We start from the raw sequence: 23,421 nt of genomic DNA on the forward strand, positions 1-23,421 counted from the left end.
CTGCCCGTGCCGACGGCTCCCGCCTAGGGTTCAAAAGATGGAGTTCGGGTATTGATTCTTCCTCCCTTTTCTTTGATTCAGCATTGTTCCTGTGTCTTTTGATTTTAGTTGATTTGATCGATGCGATTTATTTTGGGGGGAAATTTTTTTGACTCCTCTCAGGTGCATCCACTATAGGAGGCGATGCAAGATCTGAGCCCCTTGTTGCAACGCGATTTTCAATTGCCGTCACTGCCACAATGAAACCGCCGTAAAATTCGCCCCTATGCAAAATTTAAAATTTTATTTTGCTCGATCCGTCCCATGTTGATTTGTTATTATTCGCTGGATGCAGAGACACGAGCTTTGTCGTCAGGATGTCCAGAAAGTAAGTGTCTATCGTCTTCCCCTGCGAATATGTTGGATTTTCTGTTTGTTGTTTGAATTTGGATTGTGTTTGGTAGGTTATTTGCTTGATCTGCGACACCGAACAGCCGGTATGGGATACAGATTTAAAGTTTATTTTGATTGATCTGAAGAATGGTTTAAGCGCATGCTTGATGCTCTCTTTTTGTTCAGGTTGGACAAGTGTGCTCTAATTGCGGGGTCAATATGGGGGAGTATTACTGTGATGTGTGCAAATTCTATGACGATGAGGTGAGATTCAATTTTGTTGCGTCAACATTAAGTGGACAGCAGCTGACAATTTTGGGCCCTTGTTGTTGTAGGTGGAAAAGGGCAATATCACTGCAATGATTGTGGAATCTGCAGGTACTAAGTAGTTCTGTAATGTTTTATATTGTGTTTTTTTCCTTTCTTTCTAGTGTGGTTGGTTGATGAAATTTTGTCAAGCAGAGTTGGAGGTAGAGAGAATTTCTTCCACTGCAAGAAGTGTGGTATGCTAGCACCATCCAATATTTTGCAACTAGCTTATTTCATTGTTTCATCGTAATTCATGGATGGCATACATGCCTTCCCTAAAGTTGCTATCATGCTTAATCAAACATGCATCTTGGCTAGATGTGGCTCTTCTCGTACTACTCATGAACAGTGATGATTTGAAACTATATTATTGTGCCTGTGCCAAAATGATTCATTGTCCATTCCTATGTTTTATGCTTAGTGTTTCGGAGAGTAGTAGCTAACAACTAGTTCCTCGAGGAACTCTGGAAGAATTTGATTGGAATTTGAATTCGCATTCGAGGCCTGCAAAACATATAAAACGGCAGAAAGCGCTTATATTTATTTAGAAAATATAAACATGAACACACCATCAGTCATTCAAGTATAGTTTACCCAAGCAATTAGCTGTTTGGTATGATATGAGTTGGTCGTCTAGTTATTTTGTTTTACTTCCTAAAGGTTTGTAGGAGTGCAGAGAACATGAATTACATGGGTTCTACAACAATCAGTAAGAGTTATGTGGGGTACATAACTCATAGACAGCATCTGAGGACTTGTCTCCGGTACATACACATCGTCTGAGTCAAGGTGGGACAATAATTGCATTGAACCAGTTGAAAACTTTGCTATATCTTATGTAATCTGGTGCACTGCTTCGTACAACTGGATTTAATCTCTTTGCCATAACAATGAGATTATTGGATCAATCTAATAAAACTGTATGTCATTTTTGTTTTATTGCTTGAGTTACATGATGCCAAAATAACTAGTTTAGAAATGCTAATTTGTACATGCAATTTTGTGTATTTGTTGTATGACGCATGATACTAGTTTTAATGTTTGTGGTAGTGGTTCAGTGCTTTTAGTTACAATGTGAGTTCTTTGCCTAGTTGCATGAGTTGTTTCCTACTAAGAAGTAACCTGATGCAGGATCTTGCTACTCAACTGAATTACACAATAAACATTTTTGCATAGAGAATTCAATGAGGCACAATTGTCCCATCTGTTATGAGGTTTGTGAACATGATATTGTCACTCAACAAACCTTAGTTGTGAAATATCCATTACATATGTTAATATATTGATAATTGAAGCTGCATTGCAGTATCTTTTTGATTCATTGAAAGAGACAAGAGTTCTAAAATGTGGGCACACCCTTCATATGGACTGTTGTAATGAGATGTTTACACATAATAAGTATGCGCCTCACCTCTTCTCGTGTCTTACACTCAGTTGCATTCTTTTTAACTAAGTTACTAAATCTGTTTGTTTCTGACATTTCACTAGATACTCCTGTCCAGTATGCTCTAAGTCAGTTTGTGACATGTCGAAGTACTGGAGAAAATTAGATGAAGAGGTATGATGATGACATTTGATGTTGTACAAGTTTTCTTCCTACATCCTTTCCACGATCTAAGTGCATCCTATGTCACATGTTCACGATATTTGTTAGTCAAGTTTAAAACTATCTTAAAACATAACATAGAAGCAAACAGTTTTATTGGATTGATGGTTGTTTAATTACAATACTCCACGTGGAAAACCTCAGAAAAAGGGCATTTCTTCTTGTTCCCAATATTTAATTTTGTGACTGTTTGGGTGAATGATTTAGGTAATTAGTATTGATTGGGTCCATAGGATTCTCTTCTTGTGCATATACTTTATACTTTATTTTCTAATATTCATTTTATTTGATGGTTTTGATAAATGATGCTTCTTCTCCTTTTGCATCAAAAGCTTAACATGCCTTTACTGGCTCCTTGTATTTTGCATCTAGCTTGAGACACTGTGCATATTAAAGCCAGAACAATTTCTACTGCTTTGAGATTTTCTTTTATCTAGGCTGCATCTTTGGCTTGTTATTTTTTCACTTATGTACATATCTGGAACAAAAATATTTTTTGTTGATCGACTTTTTTTTGTCTCCATGTGTTTGGTTTTTATCACATAAAAATTATTTGTATATATGTCTCTTAATCTAGAATAAAATCTTCCTATGAGCTTTATTAGTATACTACTGTGGAAGTACACTATACTAACAACGGAGCTTCTACATTTTGCAGATAGCAGTAACCATCATGCCCGACGAGTATCGCTACAAGGTTCATTTTAGGATACAATATATCTGCCACAACTTAATTGAATGTTCCTTTTGGTATAAATGATAATTCTTTTTTTCCCACCTTTTGAGGATGCCTACGGTGTATCCATAGATTCCCTACCCCTTCAAGTCTAAGTTTAGGTCTCCTAATAACCGAGTTTGAGTTCGATTTGGATAGTGATGTTATGCACACATGTCTATCTTGAGTATGATTAAAATCACAGACACCTGTACATTATACTGGGTATTCTTGAGTTCGGTTACTGATTTACATAAATGGACAAAATCATATCCGCATTCTGGTAGTATAAGAAAATGCTGATACTCAGTACTCATCTGATTGTGTCTGCCCCTGCAGTAACCTGTTATTCTTTCTCACATTTTTTCGATCCATCCGGCCATATGCTCTCATACTTTCATGCTTGTGTCGGATAACACCGACACTTTGATTCGACATCCTATTGATCGCATGAAAAATTTCCGAGTAACAGTCAGTCCATCTCATCTTTCCAATTTGCAAGCTGTTATAAAACTCTGCATTGCATATTTGAGGAAGGTATTGTAAGCCTTTGTTAAATTTCTCAACCCGCATAACAATAATATTGACTCCCTTTTGAGTGCAGGTTTGGATTCTTTGCAACGACTGTAACAATGTTTCAGAAGTGCTGTTCCACATCGTAGGACACAAGTGCAACCACTGCGAATCTTACAACACCAGGACAATCTCTACTCCACCTGTTCCTACTCAGTAGCTTCTGCTTCATCATAAAGCATGAAGAAATTAAGAACATTTATTAAAGGAATTTTATCCCTTGATACAAATTGGAAGAGGCCATTCCTCTATTCTGCCTCCACATTGAAACTACTACTGTTGGAATTTAATTCCTTTATCTTTTCATTACTAATGCAAGTGTCTCTTTATTTTGCATCTGATTTTTTAGGTTGGACTTCTTTTTTTTTTCAATGGAAATTAGTGCTGTCCTAGCAGGATGGGTAATGAAGAGTACCATTTCACTTTGCCCTTGCGGAGTTCTAAATTTATTTATTTCTTTTTCATTTTCACTCGTTAGAATTTAACAAATTCCACATAGATAAGTGCAGCTGATTAACTTTAAACAAAAATATAGAGACGAAATTGGTCGTGATCTTCTCCTCTCCTTTCAAGTAAACAACTTCAGTGTAGAAAACGTAGTCCCAGCTGCAATTTATGAACCAGTGTTGTTCTCCTTATGGGGCGATAGTAAAAGATCGGACGAGCAGAATTCAAATTTTATCTAACATATATTATATATGATAAATTTATAAATTTTAATTTATTTTGATGATTAATAAAAAAATTTTATTGAAATTAATTGGATCATAAAAATAAATTTAAAAAACAGAATTGTGCCCTTTGCTAATATATTATAATTTTTACTACATTATACAAAGCCGGGTTCTTACTTTTCTGATTCTATATAAAATTCCAGTGAAAGTTCAGTTTCTGGGGCCGGTTTTTTGGTCGAGTCGGTTTTTCTGGTCGATCGGTTTTTTGTCCGGTTTTGTGAAGTTCGGTGTGAAAGACAGATTGAACCGTAGTAAGAAGAAGCGGACCGGCGGGTTCGTTCGGTCGTCTCCTTTGTTGGATTCAAATTTCAAATCTGGAAGCCAAACACACAAGCGGAGAAACCGCAGCGCGTTGCGGCTCTTCGTCCCCGACGCTTACACTAGAAAGACGGCGAATCCAGAGGACGAGCGATAAGCCTTATGGAGATCGGGGCGGAGGCGCCGGAGGGGCTGGGGAGATCCGATATCTTCCACATCGTCAAGGAGATCCTCGGGTTTGTTCTCTACATCCACCACCAGATCCCCTCGTAAGCTTCCGAAACCCTAAACCACCTCATTTGTTTGCTTCTTATGGTTCCGTTGGCTTGCAATTTCTTTGCCTTCTAGTTGTTGTTAGAAGGGATAGTTCGAACGTCTTCTTTGGATTGTCGAACGTCGTGTATGTTTGCGCGGAAATTTCATTGTTTTAACCTTCTTTTGACTTCTTGATTGTGATATAGGTTTTTCTGTAGGGGTTGGGGGCCTTTCTTTCAATTCAGGATTGGGTTCCTTGGAATCTCTTTGGTTTACGGAGATTTGTGCTGGAAAAGTAGAAATTTGAAAAGCTGAACTGTGTTCCCTACTAGTGTTTGAAGACTAAAGCTAATCACCAACACCATCGTATTCTACTGGGTTACTGTTTCTTTTACATACAACATATATCATCTAGGTTACAATTGTTGGATTGCAAAGACGCGACTGTGTGTTTGGGTGGGGGAGGGAGTGCTTCGGTTCCCTACTCTACAACCTATGATAATTCCCGATACCACTGTCAATTTTTCTCCTCTTTGAAAAACTTACGGAGATAAGCAATCTCTTACAATAACCACAATACAAGAAACAAAATTACAATCAAATGATCTCTTGCTTGCTTTATTCGTATAGGTTGCTCACTGTAGCCCTACAATTCAACAAGACTTTCCTTGGATCCGGTAGTGAACGGGTGTTTGAAACCCTCTTATAGGTTACTATTCGTGTCGCAATCTGTCAACTAATCGACTATTTTGTTAGCTTTCAGTCAACTGCTTGTTATCTTCCAGTCCACTGCTCCTATGTAAACTCTTAAAATTCAATTGTTGTTACAACTTTATCTGCACTTGGGTCATTCACAGATACCTGTTTTAGCATTAATTGATTGTTATTATCATTTTCAGTCGACTAACAAACATTTTATTTGCTGGTAATTAACTTGAGTCGATTAATTAATTGATTGACAAATATTCTATTTGCTTGCAATTAATCTGAGTTAACTGGTCAATCGATTGCTCTACCAGTTGATGATATCTTCAAACCTTAAATTCATCCAAATTATAATTTGGTGATTTGAAGTTCTTCAATCAACTACAGTATCAGTTGATTGCAAATATCCCTAAATTTGATGGAATACTGCTCCTCTTCATCTTATTTATCTAGTAAAGTTGATCTTTAACTTATTAGGACTTCTTGTGTCAAGGGACTCCTCACTTTCGGAATATCCAATGCCTAGAAACTGCTCCTCTAGGATTTCAACTTTGTTTAACATCCAATCACTCTTGACCTATTATGACTTCCACCATTGTCAAGTATCTAGTCTTCCTCGATCTGTCTGAATTTCCTCATTTGCTTAACATCTAGTCCTCCTTGACCTCTTAAGATTTTCTTCACTATAAGTATATAATTTTCCACTACCTTCTTGGATTTCTTTACTTACTTGACATCCAATCCTCCTTGACTATTAGGATTTCCTTCAACGTTAAACATCTAATCAACTTTGACCCATTTGATTTTCTTCTAATGTCAAATATTTAGTCAACCTTAATCTACTTAACACACCATCTTTAATCATCCATCATATTAGTTAAATACAAATATATTGTTCAAACATTGAAACCCAATCCGTACCATGGTTAACTTAGACCAAGGGCTAATGCACCAACAACAGTATGCTATTGTGATAAATTATCTAGAAAGAAGGCTAGAGATCTCTAGCAAAGTTTCACATTTCTTTTTATTGCATAATAGAAACTATACTACATGACGCGGAGTGTTGATCAGGAGGAAGCGTAACCTTCTGTAATTCTACACCACTTGTTTCTGTTATTTGGTGTTAGCATACGGACCACTTAGCACTAGATAAATGATATGTTTTGTCAACTTTACGAGACTTAAATTCCTTATCAATTGAAAATGAATCAGAAAATTTCTTGATGTTCCTGTCCCTTCAGGATACTGCAGCACATTGAAAATGAATATGAAGCTTTGAAGGAAGAATATAAAACTTTGGTAGGTGAAAAATTCAATGTGTGCAGGACAAGTTCTATTGCGGTCAATATATTTCAGCTGATGAAGCTTCTTATTCTAGGAAGAGACATGTCTTTCACCAAATGAAACAAAGGCATCCGATAGGCGGAAACATAACCTAAGGAAAAGAGAGATTAAGCAAGGGATCAGGAGGATGGAAAAAGTGACGTGTAAAATTTCTACTTTACTTTCAGCACTTAAACTGGCTCTGGACGAAATGCCCGACATACAAGAAGTTATTTTGGTTCTTGGAGGAAGTCTTGTAAGGCCTCAACATGTGTATCAGCTAGTATTTAATGGAGGGAAACTTGATTTTGGTAGAGCTACTCAATCCCCCAAGAGTAAAGTCGCAGATTTCATTGCCAAAAAGGTTGGTCTTTTGTATAACTATAGCTCGATCGTCCGCATTTCACACTCTGCTAACTTGATCTCCATGACCAGTCTATTAGAGCATTAATATCAGCCGGTGTAGGAAGCTTTTCTTTAATAGGTTTGTCACTTAATTTGCTTATTTTCTACTCTAATGAAGATAATAGTAAGCACTTCCACTTAGCATCAACTCTGAGTTGTTTGTAGGCCCATCTAAGCTGTTCTTGCTGGTCAGAAGTTACTCTACTTTCAGACTGCCGCTCCATTTTTTGCCTAAGCGTGATTTTAGATTTAGCAGCAAGGTAACTCAATCTCCTATACTCTTGATTCTATGCCAATATGCTTTATATCCGTCAATTCTGTCTCAGCTTGCAAAAACTTTTGACTTGTTTGAGTCATTACAGGTGGTACCGCTCAAATTACATATAAAGTGCAAGGTTCCAATACCTCCCACTAGCAGTTCAAACAATACATCACTAGCTTCCATCTCTACATCCCCTAATTCAAATGAACATGATGTGATGTGGTAAGTGTACCCCCTACTTATTAAGCATTGTTTTTTACCTGTAGTTACTTGAAGCATCAATCTCATTTAGTCATCTTTTCCTCAAATGTCAAATTCTTGGTCTTCTTTGTCATGCATTATTAAATCTACTGTCTTTAGATTGTTCTCAATTTTCAGTTTGCGTTTTCCATAAGATTGACATCATACTTTTTTATGAAAAGAAACTCAACCCACACCATCTTACTACGTTGTGCTGATTGCGTTTCTTTGCATCCCATTGCAATTTGTTCATCTGCAAGTCGAACTGACAAGTTCATCTATTGTAGGTTTCAGTGCAAACATGCTATCAAGGGATTGGCATGCCAGGTTCCCTCGGAATGTTAGGAGTTCACTTTATTTCATAACAGGCACAACTGTATGTTTTTTTCTCTCCTCTTTCTTGTTGTCTCTAGAACCTTGGATGAACAGGCATAAGAATTCTCTGGCCTCGCTGAGCCCAACTCTGTTCGTAGTTACATGTTCATTCAGGATAAAAATCATATTTTTTACATTGAATAACAGGAACCAGAATCCCATTGTAGATTGCATATTAAACCAGTGTTTGTTGTCCACAAGCGACGGTTTCAAGTGTGTGTTTTTTTTACCAATGCTACAAAATGTTTTGATGCATGGACAACCTTTGACAAATAAATAAATAAGAACTTGAACAATGGAATTTCTCATCTTGAGGTTCTAAATGAAACTTCATCCTCAACAACTCCTTGAAGAAATTTTCCTTAGGCTATGGTTCAGAACAGTGTTTTAAGTGTCAATAGCTGTTTCAGCTTCCAAAAAAAACACAAAATTAATTTAATTTTTACTGTAAATCTTTTAATTTCAACCATTAGTAAACATTTGAACATCTGTTAACTAACGAGGTCTCAGCCAATCATGTGAAAATCAACTCAAGTTGATTCTGGACAAAATGATATAAAGCATGCTACAAATTGATTGGCAACTTGCAACAAGATTTAAACTATAAAATTGTACATTATTTATCACATGAAAACTTGAAATATAATACTTGAAACAACTAGCCTATTAAAACTTTATATAAAACAAAATCATCACCCAAATAAGTTCGTGAAAAGTTTCTTGCTGTATCTCTCAGTTCTAGCCCTCTCATCATCGAAATCAATAAATAAAACTGCAACAGTTTGCAGCAACTAAACATTGAAAGTCTCCAGGAAATCAACTTCCATTGCAGAAGATAGTTTAAAAACCTACCAGATCTTGGATTCACATGAAATTGGTGCCAACTTGATTGCAGGTAAATTGAAATCTCATCAAGCTGTTGATAAACAAGTCTTCCATTTAACACAAACTGAGAACTGCTCACAAACAGACTAAACAAACTTGGTAGTAAGAGCTAAACAATAAAATTCATCTGCTTTATCATAATAATAAATAGTGATGTAGATTCTGCAAGAAAAAGGGAAAAGAAAATACAAGCTTGTCCGCTGACAAAAAATAACAGCACCTGAAGATTCCAAAAGATCTGAAGAATTTGTCTCCTTAAGTAGAATTAAGAACATTGAACCTGCATCAGATGACATGAGATCAAAATGATATTTGACTGAATGAGGAAGGTATAGATATTGCAGATCAACAAAGGTTTTCATAATGCTATAAAGCAACCATAGGATGCTACGTTTTGCGCCTTTGGAGCAACACATTCATTTGGGCAACAAATAGAGAAACATTAGCACCTGAATTCTGAATCTGCATTATGAATCATAAAGTTCATCAGCATAGATAAGTCTCAAATCCTAAATTAGCAAAAACTCATCTCCAATATATTGGTTGCGACCCAAATTAGAAAGATCACAACAAGTACTACAACCAGATGCAAGAAACTTTTTCAACGACCTATTTAACCATCTCTGTTTCAAGGCAAGTTCATCTCTTCCTCCCGCCACGTTCCCTTAGAGCAAGTGTCAGTGTTTCGTCAGGGCCAATGTTGTAGTACGCAAGTGTAAGATTGTCCTTGAGAAAACCAGCCCGAGCACTCAGTTTCTGCTTATTAGCAGGAAGCTGAACCTCAGCTGCAATTTTCTCCTTAAGACTGGCAATAGTCTCAGCCAGAGACTGGACTGTGATCCCCAAAAGTTGACCTTTCAAGTTTCCTTCATCCACATTAGGAACCAATACAGAAATTCGGACAGATCCCTGGAAAAAACAATTAGTTATGTGACCTGTAACAAACAATAGGTAGCAAATTAACATGAGAAAAGAGATGTTACTGGATGTTGAGTAAGGAACTGATCCTCTGGAATGAGAGAAACATCATCAACTCTTTGCCGTTTTGGTTCAGGTTCATCAGGAAGTGGTGGGGCGTCCTCTGGAGGTGGAGGTGGTGGCATTCCATGTGGAGGCGGAGGTGGAGGAACCATCTGCATGTTAGGTGGTGGCATAGGCATTGGAACAAATGGTCGAGGAACCCCCAACGGTGTAAACTGGGATCCAGGAGGTGGAGGTACAGGAAAGATAGATGGGTTAACTTGAATTCCTGGCTGCTGGTTAATCATAATGGGTTGCTGAGATGAATTCAAAGGCATAGATGAAGGTGCAGGCCTCACAGAAGGCATCATTGGCATCATGCCAGGCCTTGGAGGAGGGACAACACCACCAGCCGCTCCAGGAACAGAATATGGAACCATGTTCGGTGGGAAACGAGGAATATTTAGCGCCAATCCAGGAGGTGGAGGAAGTGGGCGGACTAACGGCACACCAGGTCTAGGTGCTGGTGCTGGACCTGGAAGTAACCTCAAGTCAGTGTTAGCATCAGTTTGTTCCTCACCAGTAGCACCCTGTGATAAGGCTTGAGTGGCAGTGCGCCCAATACTTCCTGAGTGTCCATCCCATATGACCTGCTTTGGCTGCTCATCCTTCTTTTTCTCAATTTCTGCTTTAACAGCATTAGATACTTCTTCTTCTGTGGTGCCAAAAATATCAGGACGAGTTCGTGCAAGCCCGACAATGTTCTTGGAAATCTCATCATCAGGAGCAAGAGTAGTCTCCCGGATTTTAGCCATCATTCTTTCCTTCTGTTCCTTGTATTTGGGATCGATGAGAGATATGCGCATGTGCTCTGCCATCTCATTGATAGGAATTAGCTCATTGGTGATGGGTGAAATCACAAAGTTTGTTGGATCCCTTTCAGCATGAATCCTCTCCTCAGGCCTCTTCCAGTTCTTCACTATCCGCATTGGAGGCTCAGGCTCATCACTAGGTGCCTTTACTTCACTCCTCTTCTCATCCATGCCATTCTCCTCAAGTCTTGCAGCTCTCATTCCTTCCTCAACAAGTTGTACCTCTTCTTCATCCATCTCCATCTCCATCTCTTTGCCTGGTTCAGCTATTTGCATTGGTTCCTCTTCATCCAATGCGGACATCTTGCTCCTCCTTATGACCTGATCCAATGTCATTGGCACGGGAAGCTCTTCTTCCTCATCGTCAGCAAACTCAATGGTTTCAACCACAACAAAATCATGCCAATCAATCATCGCCATTTGCATCCTCTCCTGCTCGATCTCATCCTCAGCCTTTTGCCTAGCTTGTTCCTGAGACCGCTCCCATTCCAAACGGTGCAAACATCTCTCCAGCACTGCTGTCCTATCCCTGATGCTTTTATGCAGCTTTTCTGTCAACCCTGTTGGAGGCATCAGCACCTTGGAGTATGCATCCGTCAGGGTCGTGAAGAACGTGAACATGCTGTGCGTTGGCTTCAAGAAGTGGAATTGAGGGTTGCTCATCTCACGGTTTGAAAGATTGGTCAGGAAGTTCTTCCCATTGCGTGCGACAAACTGTGCAGTGAGCTTAATTATGTCCAATTCCTCACCAGTGATTCCTTCAGGGAGCCTAACTGTGTATTGTTCAGCCTCAGGTGGCTCAAGGACCTTCTTTGGAGGAATCCTGAACTGAGCAGCAGGGTCGACTTTAGCTGCTGCCTCATCGGATGGTGCAGTTGCAGATGTAGGAGCAATCGAGCCATCAGAAGGCAAAGGGGCAGAATCCGTCGCCTGAGAGGCGTCTCCCGTGGGCAGCTGAGGGGCACTCTGAGCCAAGGCACGTTGCTCTGAAACTTTATGCTGATAGTATGCATGATAAGGATCCGAAGAAGTCAAAAAATTGAACTTGTTGTTCCCGGCATTATGGGCAAGGATTCTCTTTTCGAACTCAGGGCCATTTTTGGCGACGAAAGTTGCAGTCTTATCTATGATCATTCGAACATCGGGCGGAGGATGGATGATACCAATTGTTCTCGTGTGGGTGGCGACCGGAGCCGGAGGAGGTGGCGGGAGTTCTTTCTGATCCTGAGTCTTACTGATAGAGACATCGACGGAAATCTGGGCAGAAGGAATCGGGCCTAGATCTCCATCAGCTGGCGGGGCTGGCAGCGGTAGAATCGAGGAAAACATCGCCCTTCCTCTGGTTTACCGTATCGGTATCCTCGGTGGAATGAAGACCTAGGGTTAGAACAGCAAAGGAAAAGGGTACAAGGAGACACAAATTAGCACCTTTCCGATAACTTTTTCACCAGGTTTCTCGAATCATCGCTGGATCTACAGATCGTTGGGAAGAAACGAATAAAGCAACAAGCGGAACCAATTCGAAGCTGATGGAGAGAAGACGAAGAAGAAGAAGAAAAGGAAGAAGAAAGGAAAGACATGTACCTTAGACAAAGGGATCGGCGAGAACCACGCCGGAGAAGAAGATGCGTCCGGCGGCGAACGGCGGACCGTGTGGGACAAAAGGGATCCGGCGGCCGGATTAGGGCAAGGCGCTCAGTCTGCGATTGTGTTCTCGTATTTGGCCCCTTCGAGTTTTAGATATTCCATACATAAATATACACACGCAAGTATGGGAAATTAGATTTTGCCCCCTCCCACATTTTCATATTGAACAGCGCTTATCTTTATTCTTTTACCAAAACATTAATATGTCATTTATTATTTTAGCAGCCATAATTTTAAATATTTATCTTTAAATTTCCCACTTCAAAATTTTCAAATTCAGATTTTTGAATTACTTACAAAAACTCTGTGTTTTACGACTTATCAGTGACAGCATTTTTCAAATATTCTCTGTTGTTTTTCATAAACTTAAGATTTTAATTGAAAAAAAAAAATAATCAAATCAAATATCTGCAAATTAATTTACAAATTCTATTTTAGAAATTGATAATCAAATCAAATTCCATATCAGGGTGTTTGTAAAATTAATTTACAAATTATATTTTATAAATTAACATATAAGCCATCTTTTATATTTTTGTTCTAATTAAATTATTAAAATAATCTCTTAATTTTGCACAAACAGTTCGTTTTTTACAAATTAATTTTACAATTTATTAATTAATTAACAAACAATCTATTGTTCATGGTTCGGCGAGTTCAGGTCAAACTTGTGTCACCGGCGCTGGCGCCGACAATACAAGCCTTTTTGTAAACGTGGGGCCTCGGTCTCGATGCGGAGTTGGCCTCGCCGCGGTCGACGGCGAGGTGCGCCGCGCACCTAGGGCACCGTTTTTTATTTTCCGCGCCGCCGGCGATACGAGCACGTAGAGTAGGCAACCAGGGCACCTGGCGATCGCGGGCGACGGCTTGTAGCGTTCCCGATCGCCTGCTGCCCTCCGCTTCGCCGAGCAGTCGACGCCGGTCGACGGCGAGGAAGGAGTTAAGGGGGAGTCGTAGGGGTGGTGGCCGGCGCGCTGGAGGGCGGACCTCACCTTCTCGAGGGTGCACACGCTCTGGTACCTGGACGGCGGCACTCCGGCGTTGACCTCCGGGAAGAGCGCCCTGGAGGACGGCGGAGGAAGCGCGAGGTTGAGGTTGTGCGGATGGCGGTGCGCCGGATGCGGTTCGCGCTTCTGGAGGTAAGTCTTTCCCGACTGCAATTGAAGTTATTGCAAACACTAGTTTCTTACATGGATCTCGATGGGGAAAAAAATCTAGTTTTTAGCAATAAGACCGTAGTAAACTTCAGATATCAAATGCATCCGGTGTGAGATTGAAGTTGCAGTAGAATTCAGACAACGAAATCAGACATAAACTACCACAGAAAGGATAACACTGTCGTATTTTCCATTTAGAATGATCCAAAAAGAACTATTTCACCACAAAAATCGATCTTGCTGGGAGGAAGAAGAAGAACTGCGTGAATTCCAAACGTAAAAGATCGAGGAACAATAAGATTACTTACTACTAGGTCTAGCCGCCTTTCCCAGCCATCAGGAACTCTGAGCTCGAGGTCGACCTCGGCAGACTTAAGCGACACCTCACCGCTGCCAAGCAAGTCCCTGGTGACAAGCTCCCTCTTCCCCTCACCTTCCTCCGTCTGTGCAAAGGAACTCACGTCTGCTGCCATCGACGACCTCCTCCGGTTAACCAAATATAGTATAAGAGACGAGAGATGGAGAGAGTGAAACTGATAGCGTTCAAACAGGATTTTCCAGTCTGCAGTCTTACAAAAAGAAGCTACCTTCGAGAGATGCATTAATGGCCTCAATAAATGAGAGATACTGATGGCAGATTGCATGAGCCTCGCAGTTAATGCCAATTAACAGTTTGACTGTTGATTTAGCTTTGGATTTTCATCATTGGTTTTTAGTCCGAGGAATGGTACAACAACTGGTGGCTATAGAATTTGATTTTTTTGCCCTTTGTTTTATCAGGTATATATATATATATATATGTGTAGGAGTAAACCTCAATGATCAATGGAGGCTTATGTTGACCTTAGGATCTTAGCAATACCTTACGACCGGTTGGTATTTTGCATCTTGATGGATAGAATGATGTGAATCCATGATAATAGGGTGGGTTATATATGTTTATGTTTTCTTTTGTTGGATGAAACAAGTTACTTTTTAGCAAAAATATATAGGCCTCGATGCCCTGTTTAGAAATCAACATATATTTAGAGGTCACCTTGGAGTACATGGGATAGCTGTGTGATGCTCCTATGCTACTATGATTTATTGACACCTTATAATTTCAAAGGTTGTGTCTCCGGGGCTACGGTGCGATGGTGAGAGATGGAACTGACTTTCTAGGTAATGAGAGTTTGAAAAACTTGTAACGTTGGGCCGTTCGCCAGGACCTATCTACACTTCTTGATTTATTCTGGTGGTCTGTGGGAAACTTTCGTAGAGTTAGACTAATCGCCTTCAAAATTAATTGGATCGTAAGAGCTAGATACTTGGATTACCAAAAAATATTATAATTTCAAAGGTTAGTTTTGAGATAAACTTATAATTTCCAATGTAAAAGGTGAATATCTCTTGCCAATAAAATTAGGCAAAAAATTAAAAGGTACCCTATATTTCAAAAATATCATTGTTCTAACGTTGTTGTAATAACTTTAGTTGAAACTGCCCTAACATACTCAAAACTATTAAGTATAGTATGGATTAAAACTTTCAAATATTAATTAAAATTACTCAAATTTAGTTAAAATTGGTCAAAATTGCTAGAATGTGGAACACTTTTGATCAAAACTATTATAATATAAAACAATTTACTAAAAGTGCTACTTTATGTTGGAGTAGCTTTCATCAAAGCTACTCTAATTGATTTTTCTACAAGGGTAGTTTCAGAACATGGGACACCTTTTTAATATTTGTTTGCAAAATGAATGTTCTTTTTGATGATAATGAAAATAAAGGATGCCTTTTGTTTTGTTTTTTTTTTTTTGCCTGTAAAATTATAGCTGACAGTGCCTTGCAACCACCAATTAAGATTTACAGCTGAAGAAGCTTCGAGACATTGTGTGATTCTTGCTGACAGATCGGTACCAGTCAACTGTAAGTAGATTTGATATTACTCACTATATTATTATCATGAAACCATATTACTCTGGCCAGAATTGATGTGACCAGAACTATGAATGGTAGATGGCGGATGTCGGTTACCATCTAGCAGATGACTTGGTAGTTAGGCCATAATGGTTGAGATGTTCCGCTTGTTGTTGGTTGGATTTAAATGATTTTTCTAGCACACACAAATAGAAGTAATGATCAGCATGAGACGAACAGGACTGCAAAAATCTGTGAAAGATTACAAAGTTGAGAATGAAAAGAATTTGCCAGAAAATCATATATGATGGTTTTGGTGAAAGATTAAGTGGAGATATACAACGAAGGAATTGTGTTGCTAATATTAAATGCTTAAACATAGACTAAGTTGTAATGTTTATCTGACAGTATCTTGCATTCTTAGTCATATAAAGTTATAACTTTCTTCAGAAAAAGAAGACATATAAAGTAATAAACTAGGCCTTCAGCTGGTCATTTGTCTCTGTGGGTTCAATATTAGTGGTGTTTTGGCAATCTAAATTACGTGATATATAATATAGAGAATCAGCAACTCGAAAGATAACAAATGAATAAAACGATCGAAAGGAAAATACCCAATTGATAAGACTATTTTTCAGTATCTCCATATGTCTAGGATATATTTGGTTTCATTATGTTCAGAGTTTGGTGCTGTTCTTGTCTATGTGGTCTAACTTACTAAAAATCTCTAGATTCTTCTGTAAACTGATCCTAAGTGTTTGCTACATGCTGACATAAATGTTTTATAGGTTGAACAAATTGATCCATTGCACACAAGTTTGCAACTTGTCGAACTTTGCTTGCTACTGCGATTCTTCGTATCATTGGCCAACGGAAAATGACCCTCATCTTTTGGTTCATCCACAGTTCTACTGCAGGTACAACTCCAGCTTGCTGAACTTAATTTTAGGAAAATGAAGGTGATCATTTCTTCACTGAAAAGTATACTGGTTGAACTTAATTCTCGGCAATGTCAGTGTATGATTCGTTGAAATGCCTTATCATCGAGTTGATTCTGATTGTGTCATTTTGCTCTGGACTTTTAGTTTACTTCTCAAATAGACCAACCATGTCGAGCATCCTAGCATAAAGTTTTTATGATATTAGAATTCTTCATAAAAGAGATTGTTCATTATCGATCCGCGGTTCCACCCTAAGTTCATTATGAGTCTTGCACGTCGAGGATGAGGGTTTAGGGAGGTGGTTGGCTCCTCAACCGTTTAAAATGGATTGATGTAGACTATATATTTATTTGTTAGGGTGTAATTGAATGCTGAGGGAGGCAATTCAATGATAAAAACAGATTCACTGAAGTTGTAGTGACTTTTATTTTTTCTTTAATGACATTCGATTCGATGGTCAAGTGTTAGTTAAATGATCCTTTTGCATTTCATATTAGATGTTTCTTTAGATAACAATATATGGAAGTCCCCAGTTTACTACCTTTTATGAAAGCAAGCAACAAGCTGAAAGGATAAAATCTAATTTGCCAGGGAGAAAAAGTGAAACTATTCTCTGTTTTTTGCGAGTTCAGTGAAGTGTAACAAATAGTGCATGAGTTGCATTGAACTTCTAGCCAACTGTGCTGAATAAACATGTTGATCATTGTGGCAACTCTTTATTAGAGATCCAAAAAGGCTGAGTGGATGTGTTTAATAACTCACAACTGTTCTAATAAAGACTGGATATGGCTGCATTTAGTGTAGGACCTATCTGTATTGTTGGTCTTCAAAGAGATTTAAGACAGATTGAATTATTTATGGACTTTTGTTTTAGCCTATTTTTTTTAAAGAAAATAATTTTTTTTGTATATAATAGTTAGTGGTTTGGCTATTTGCATATTTAAAATTCAATCTGCCTTTTACTAACGAAAATAACATTTGCATGAAGGAAGTTCTTATGATTTGGTATAATTAATGTGTGCCCGTGACGTCCATCACCAAACAAATATATGCATGAGCTTTCAAAGCTTAAAAATATATTATATATATATAAATAAATGCATAAAATGACCCAAGAGGTTTTGAGAAGCAAAATTTTTATTTGTAAAAAAAATAAAAATGTTAGTAAAAGTTAGGAGGCTGCTGCGTTTTAATGAGGTTATGTTAGTTAAAAATGGTGCTTGCAACTTAGTGAAGGATTTAGAAAAGATGATTGTTTAAGTTGTTCTTTAGACTTATTGGGTAGATCAATAAGAAACAAGGTTATCTATCTCCAAAATTAATGGTAGATTATAAGAAATAGTGTTACCATATAAGTTTTTTTTTTATAATTCAAGTGTTCAAGTTTCATGAGATTAATTTTGAAGGTATATGATGTTCTTTTCAATTTGTTTATTAAATGATTTTGAAATACAGTTTATATATATTTAAAAGTTAATTTTTAAAATATTCATCTTTTTTATCTTGCATATTTTATCACTGTATGTCTGTATCACATCTGCCCGTAGAGAAGAATTGAGAGGGTGCAACTGTAAGTCTTCTAGCAGAGATATTGAGGTGGAGGAAGCGAGGTCAGGTAGATCAATGGTCCCTAACAAGGAAAGTAGAGGCGATCATTCGACAAGGAAAAGAAGGGAAAAGAAGGGGCCCGACAGTTTCAACCCTTCTTCGTCTTGATTCCTCTCACGGGTAGCGATTATGGTTAGCTCGCTGACGGCCGGCGGTGGAGTTGTGCAGCTGTAAGTCGATTTTTAAAGAGATGCTCGCGGGGAAGAATTGAGGGGGATATCTTGAGGTAGCGGAGGTGAGGTCAGACAGGACAACAGTTCCCAACAAAGAAAGTAGAGGCGACCATTCGATGGGAAAAGAAGGGGCCCGACAGTTTCAACCCTTCTCCATCTTTATTCCTCTCGCAGGGGCGGTGATTATGGCTGGCTCACTGACGGTCGGCGGTGGAGTTGTGCATCGGAGAGGCTGGAGGCAACAAGGAGAAGGTAGAGTGTGTCAGTCGTTTTTTTAACGATGTACAGTAGCGAACTTAGCTCCTGATGAGGGGTTCTGTGTAAAGAGCGATGTTTGAGCAGAAATGAAGATGATAGGAATGGGACGGGGTTTAATCTACTGGAGAGAAAAAAAAGGAAGGTTAGAGCGAAGAGGGCACGCTGAGGAGGATTGTGTGAGGGCCTAGCAACTTAGGCGATATCAGTTGGAGCTGGTGGTGGTGGTGCAATTTGAGCGTGGACAGAATGACGATATAATACCGCTTAAGCGAAGTCGATGTTAAGTTGGACTCTCTCTCTTTAAGACGAGTTTACCCTGCACACGGTGTTGACAGAATACGACAATCATCTCCCAAGATATAACGACTATATCTTGCAATAACAACATTGCAAATCGTAAGACCTCTGAATCGAAGAAGCTTCTTGAATTCTCTAAAATGCAAGTATGGAATGTAATGTTTGCTTTGTTTTAAATTGAATGAATGAAATGACAAAGTAGGGAGTTTATTTATATTTATGAAGGGTTAGAAGAACCTCTTTGTTTAATTAGATCTTATCCATCTAATTTGAATTGGATGATTCAAACCGTATCCCCCTTCTAAGGAACACAATATCTCTTCACTTGGATTCATCCATTTTCAAAGTAACCGCTTAGATCAAGTATCTTTCATTTGAATTCAATGATTGAGATTGAGTAATTTGAAGAGGCACTTATGCCCTCTCATCTGGATGAATTTGATTTGTTCATCTTAATCCGACGATCTATATTAAATCATGTCATTGATTCATATCATGTGATTTCTCACTCACACACTTATTGGTTCTAAATCAATTTTTTTTAATAATCCTCTGCATGATTGAAAATTGATATATGTATGTATATTAATATCAAAGGAGAGTTCAATTGAAAAATTATCGTATCAGAAGAGGTACTTTGTGGCTTTAAACCTTCCATAGTAGAATATCATCAAATTGACTAGGATGTTTAGTGAACATGATGCCTTAAACTACTCAACCATTTGTGTAAACCAAGATAATGATACTTACACGATAATCTTTCTTACATTTTTATAGTTTTCACTATTGTGTCTGTTTTGGCAATAGACAATATTTTGGATTCATAAAAATTTTCATTGAAGCGGATCCGTCTTCACACTTATATAGGTAACCTCTTATTAAGAGTATCCAACCATACTTCACTTTTTCAAGTAGAGGTGTCATTAAAAGTGTATAACTTAACCTCACTATATTGGGTAGACAACACTTTTCCATCTTAAGAATGAGAGGCGAACTAGTCCAAGTGCTTACATGAACTTTTATAATTTCATTGTCTCATTGAACCAGGATTTTGAGATTTCCAATCAATAAGGTTGGGTTACCACTATAAATGTTTTTATTTGTAAATTTTTAATCTCATTTTCCTTGATGTACAGTAATTTGATTTCTACTCAAATTTTTTATAAACGAATCCATCAAGTTATTTTTCGATTTGACATACTCGACATAGATAATTTTATTTGAGATTAACTATCTAATGGTATTGTGTCTTGGACGAATATGTCGTGACTTACCATTTTATATGTTATTTTGTGCCCTTGCAATTACTGATTGATTATCACAATGTATCATCATGACAGACATTGGTTTGCTTAGTATGAGTATCCTCTAAGAAGTTATAAAGTCATTCAGCTTTTCTGTAGCTTTATCTAAGGCTATAAATTCAGATTCTATGGTTAATCGAGTTATACACGTTTGTTTTGTGGATTTCCATGACACCGCTCCACCACCAATGATAAATACATATCCACTAGTTGATTTAGAGTATTTTGTGTCAGATATTCAATTTATATCACAATGACCCTCTAGTACTGCTGGATATCTTATATAATATAATTCATACTTTAAGATGTATCTTAAATATTTAAGAACTTTTATTGATGTCTTCCAATGGTCATCATTTGGATTACTTATAAATCTACTTAATTTATTGACCGCTACTGTTTATCCTTGCACTAAATTCGGCTTCTCGCGCATATTGGTTATAGCACGAAAATATTTCTTCTAGTGATGTGAATTTCATCTTAATTTTTAACTTTCGATCATCTATAACTTAGGAAATATATAGATGATCATCACTGTCATTTTCTTCCATTGTTGGGGAATGTCAAAGTTAGATGAAGTGAAACTCTACATATCATTATATAACCATAAAAATATTCTAAATCAAATAGATATAAACAAGATAAGATAAAAAAATAGTGACCACCATTCAGAAATGAACAAGGAAGATAACAACAAGTTCAAAAATCAACAACAACTCTTTAAGCTAATTATGATTTCAAATTCATAGAACATCTCTAGAGAAATAATCAGCAAATCTTATATTTTTCTAAGAAGCTAGGTCATTTGATTCCAAAACAAAAACAGACAAAATAATCGCACAAGGGAATGAAACATATAAACTCACTTGTTTGTTTCATCTTATGACAACAATCAAAATCATAAAGAAGGAATATGCAACATGATATTAATTCATAGAATGACTAAAGCATGGTGTAAAGTTGAGACAAAATAATCGCACTAACATGAACAATTATAGAAAGTTATTTTTCATGGTGGAAAGTTGAGATTAGAATGGTTAAAGCATGCACATGATTCATGCTCATATTAAACTATATTCATAGGAGATCTGTCCTTCATGTATTGTGCCCTTAGTCGCATTTTTCAAGGATTATGTTGCTTGGGCTATATGCAAATTCCACCCTTAATTGCGTTGGAACAAGCTTCCTTAAAGGTTAAGAAGTTGAGAGGCTTTATAGAAATGGAGACAAAAATGAAAGTTAGTTCCCACTTCAATGTATTAATATAGAAAATATTTGAATTTGTGTCATCTTTTCTTATGGTAAAGGATCTAGCAGTAAAACAGGTCTTACCACAGTGCATTGTATCTTCTATAAGTGTAACAATAGTAACATATCAGTGATTCTGATGAGAAACTATTAAGTTTTACATGTTTTTTGGGACCATTTGTAACAGTCATTGATGGTTAGGCTAAGATTCAGCATGGGAGAATAGGCCGGATCATCCAGACAATGCGAGAATATATTAACTTCTACATCAGGCAATGTGAGAATATTTGTGATAGTCGCTAGTAGTGGTTGTGGTGCAGCTAGGGAGGATAGGACTGGTCATCTAGACAATATAGGAAAGCTTATACTAACCTGCTGTATCCACAAGCAGAGTCACCGATGACGGAGAGGCGATTTTGATGAGAGACGACACGATAGTGTCTCGGCAAAGATCACACCGGCTGAAGGCAGCAGCGGTGTGGACCGGTTGAAGGCAACGACGGAATAGTTTAGGGTTAGAATCTTGGGACTGTGATTCTTTAACGGCTTTTTAGGGTAAGAAAAAGACGAGTTTTTGAAAGTTTACCTTCAAAGTAAAGTCGCGTGGGACGGAGATGCAATTTTGATGAGGGACGACGACGATGACGTCTCGACGGAGATCACACTGGCTGAAGGCGGTGGCGGCATGGATCGGTTGAAGGCGGCGGCAGCGTGGATCGACTGAAGGCGACGGTGAAAGCGACGGTGGAGGCGGAAAACCTAATCTCGGACGGCAACGTAGCGTAACAACAGAGACACAAACGTGGGGTTTAGGGTTAGCTGGGATCAAGTTTTCTTTTTTCACCCAACGTGAATTTTTTTCCGGTCAGCACGACTCTGCTTGCCACGCACAAGTCATGTAAATGGAATTGCGTAGATTATCATTTCTCTTCTGCTACCTTAGTGGCCCTATACGGTCAGCCCTACGATTATCTGTGAGGAGGTAAATCGATAAATTACAATTGATCACGACGCAGGAGGGTATTGCCTGGCTTCATCAGGATTCAAACCCTTGTCCTCTTCTGCAACTCTGCTGCGTCGTAACCAACTCAGCTATGTCCCGGGGTAAATCATTTCTCATATATATATAGACACACACGATTATATAAAAAAAATTATCATGTTCCTATTCATTCATAAATTATGAATTATATATGTCGTAGTAGCTGTGTCATTCTCATAAAAAATTGAGTGTCTCGGTATTGCTCCTTGAAGATTCTGAACATTTTCTCATAGGTAGTATCTTCTATTACATGTGTAGTCAACCTCTAACCATCATAATAAGTTTAGGATGAACCACTTAAAAAATAGGTGCTCCTTTCCTCTACATTAATACAGCAGAATTAGATTTATTCTCTACAAACTATAAGCGATCTTTGGTGGCCAATCGACCATGAATCAGTAGTCAAGCTGTGAAGGCATGATTAGATTGGGTGTACAATTTCCACACAATGCTAATCCATGGTTGCTTGAGCTTTGTTCTTCTAAAGTATTCATAAGCTCTATCAATACGAACATGGGATAATGGGAGAATAGAGAGTTAAGACTATCAGTTGTAATTTGCCTGTATATAGAAATTGTATATCGTGGCTAGAAGTCGATTTTATCTATGATGATATCTATCAATGTACTTTAATCTAAAATTTAAAATTTGATTATGCTAATGAGATATCTAAATATGGGAATGATAAGGTATTGTTATAACTATTATAATACATCAGAATGTATTTACAATGAAAGATATGATAAAATATTTTTTTTATTTTTATGAAAATATAATAAAAATAAAGATGATAAAAGGCGCCCCTTTTAATTTATTTCCATGTATGGAATGCCACAATTTTCTATGAATTCGTCTGATTTGGTGATTTTCGAAACAATTATATATTTGTTTTAAAAAGTTTTTTCAACGTTTTAAAATTAATATTCACAATATTTGAAAAAATAAGCACCAAGAGATTAAAAGGACTGTTTTTTTTGATAAAAAAGTTTTTA

General features: G+C 37.8%; 3 protein-coding genes and 1 pseudogene across 5 annotated transcripts in view; 2 read left to right on the forward strand and 2 right to left on the reverse strand.

Moving 5' to 3' along the window:
* The window catches only part of LOC141847010 (E3 ubiquitin-protein ligase MIEL1-like), a 4,793-nt gene extending 962 nt beyond the window's left edge, over nt 1–3,831 (forward strand). Inside the window, exons 3-13 of the mRNA XM_074735009.1 lie at nt 198–250; nt 335–367; nt 444–476; nt 559–638; nt 709–750; nt 835–875; nt 1,813–1,895; nt 1,988–2,079; nt 2,170–2,239; nt 2,946–2,984; nt 3,607–3,831. Of these exons, the coding sequence (XP_074591110.1) occupies nt 198–250; nt 335–367; nt 444–476; nt 559–638; nt 709–750; nt 835–875; nt 1,813–1,895; nt 1,988–2,079; nt 2,170–2,239; nt 2,946–2,984; nt 3,607–3,735 (695 nt within the window). The 3' untranslated portion in view covers nt 3,736–3,831. The remainder of the gene's footprint in view (nt 1–197; nt 251–334; nt 368–443; nt 477–558; nt 639–708; nt 751–834; nt 876–1,812; nt 1,896–1,987; nt 2,080–2,169; nt 2,240–2,945; nt 2,985–3,606) is intronic.
* Nucleotides 3,832–4,729: 898 nt separating this feature from the next.
* Nucleotides 4,730–8,105, forward strand: LOC141847107 (uncharacterized). The gene is made up of 7 exons (XM_074735087.1): nt 4,730–4,836; nt 6,772–6,829; nt 6,909–7,217; nt 7,289–7,337; nt 7,424–7,518; nt 7,621–7,742; nt 8,048–8,105. Exons 1-7 carry the CDS (start codon nt 4,730–4,732, stop codon nt 8,103–8,105), a joined length of 798 nt encoding a protein of 265 aa, XP_074591188.1.
* Nucleotides 8,106–8,784: 679 nt separating this feature from the next.
* Nucleotides 8,785–12,537, reverse strand: LOC141847860 (putative splicing factor 3A subunit 1). Of its 3 annotated transcripts, XR_012603433.1 has the most exons (6): nt 12,437–12,537; nt 10,004–12,229; nt 9,630–9,929; nt 9,399–9,482; nt 9,241–9,300; nt 8,785–9,051 (listed from the first exon to the last, which is right to left on the reverse strand). XR_012603433.1 is itself a non-coding variant. In XM_074735946.1 (3 exons), exons 2-3 carry the CDS (start codon nt 12,179–12,181, stop codon nt 9,660–9,662), a joined length of 2,448 nt encoding a protein of 815 aa, XP_074592047.1. In that variant the 5' UTR covers nt 12,182–12,229; nt 12,437–12,537; the 3' UTR covers nt 9,535–9,659. The 3 variants fall into 3 exon arrangements, 1 of the variants encoding a protein (XP_074592047.1); XR_012603434.1 differs by lacking the exon at nt 9,399–9,482; XM_074735946.1 differs by lacking the exons at nt 8,785–9,051; nt 9,241–9,300; nt 9,399–9,482 and having other exon boundaries at nt 9,535–9,929.
* A 619-nt stretch (nt 12,538–13,156) lies between these two features.
* On the reverse strand, nt 13,157–14,216 carry LOC141847011 (uncharacterized; annotated as a pseudogene).
* Between the last annotated feature and the right edge of the window lie 9,205 nt (nt 14,217–23,421).

The sequence above is a fragment of the Curcuma longa genome, chromosome 16 (assembly GCF_044706935.1).
Source record: "Curcuma longa cultivar G26 ecotype Majalengka, Jawa Barat chromosome 16, ITB_CL_G26_1.1, whole genome shotgun sequence".
Taxonomy (NCBI): domain Eukaryota; kingdom Viridiplantae; phylum Streptophyta; class Magnoliopsida; order Zingiberales; family Zingiberaceae; genus Curcuma; species Curcuma longa.

Excerpts from the sequence above, each read along its gene's own strand:
- LOC141847860 (XM_074735946.1), bottom strand. The coding sequence starts at position 12,181 with ATGTTTTCCTCGATTCTACCGCTGCCAGCCCCGCCAGCTGATGGAGAT. Across the intron at positions 9,930-10,003 it reads AGTTCCTTACTCAACATCCA|GGATCTGTCCGAATTTCTGT; the intron begins GTAACATCTCTT and ends TGTTTTTTCCAG.
- LOC141847107 (XM_074735087.1), top strand. The coding sequence starts at position 4,730 with ATGGAGATCGGGGCGGAGGCGCCGGAGGGGCTGGGGAGATCCGATATC. Across the intron at positions 7,218-7,288 it reads CAGATTTCATTGCCAAAAAG|TCTATTAGAGCATTAATATC; the intron begins GTTGGTCTTTTG and ends CTCCATGACCAG. Across the intron at positions 7,743-8,047 it reads AATGAACATGATGTGATGTG|GTTTCAGTGCAAACATGCTA; the intron begins GTAAGTGTACCC and ends CATCTATTGTAG.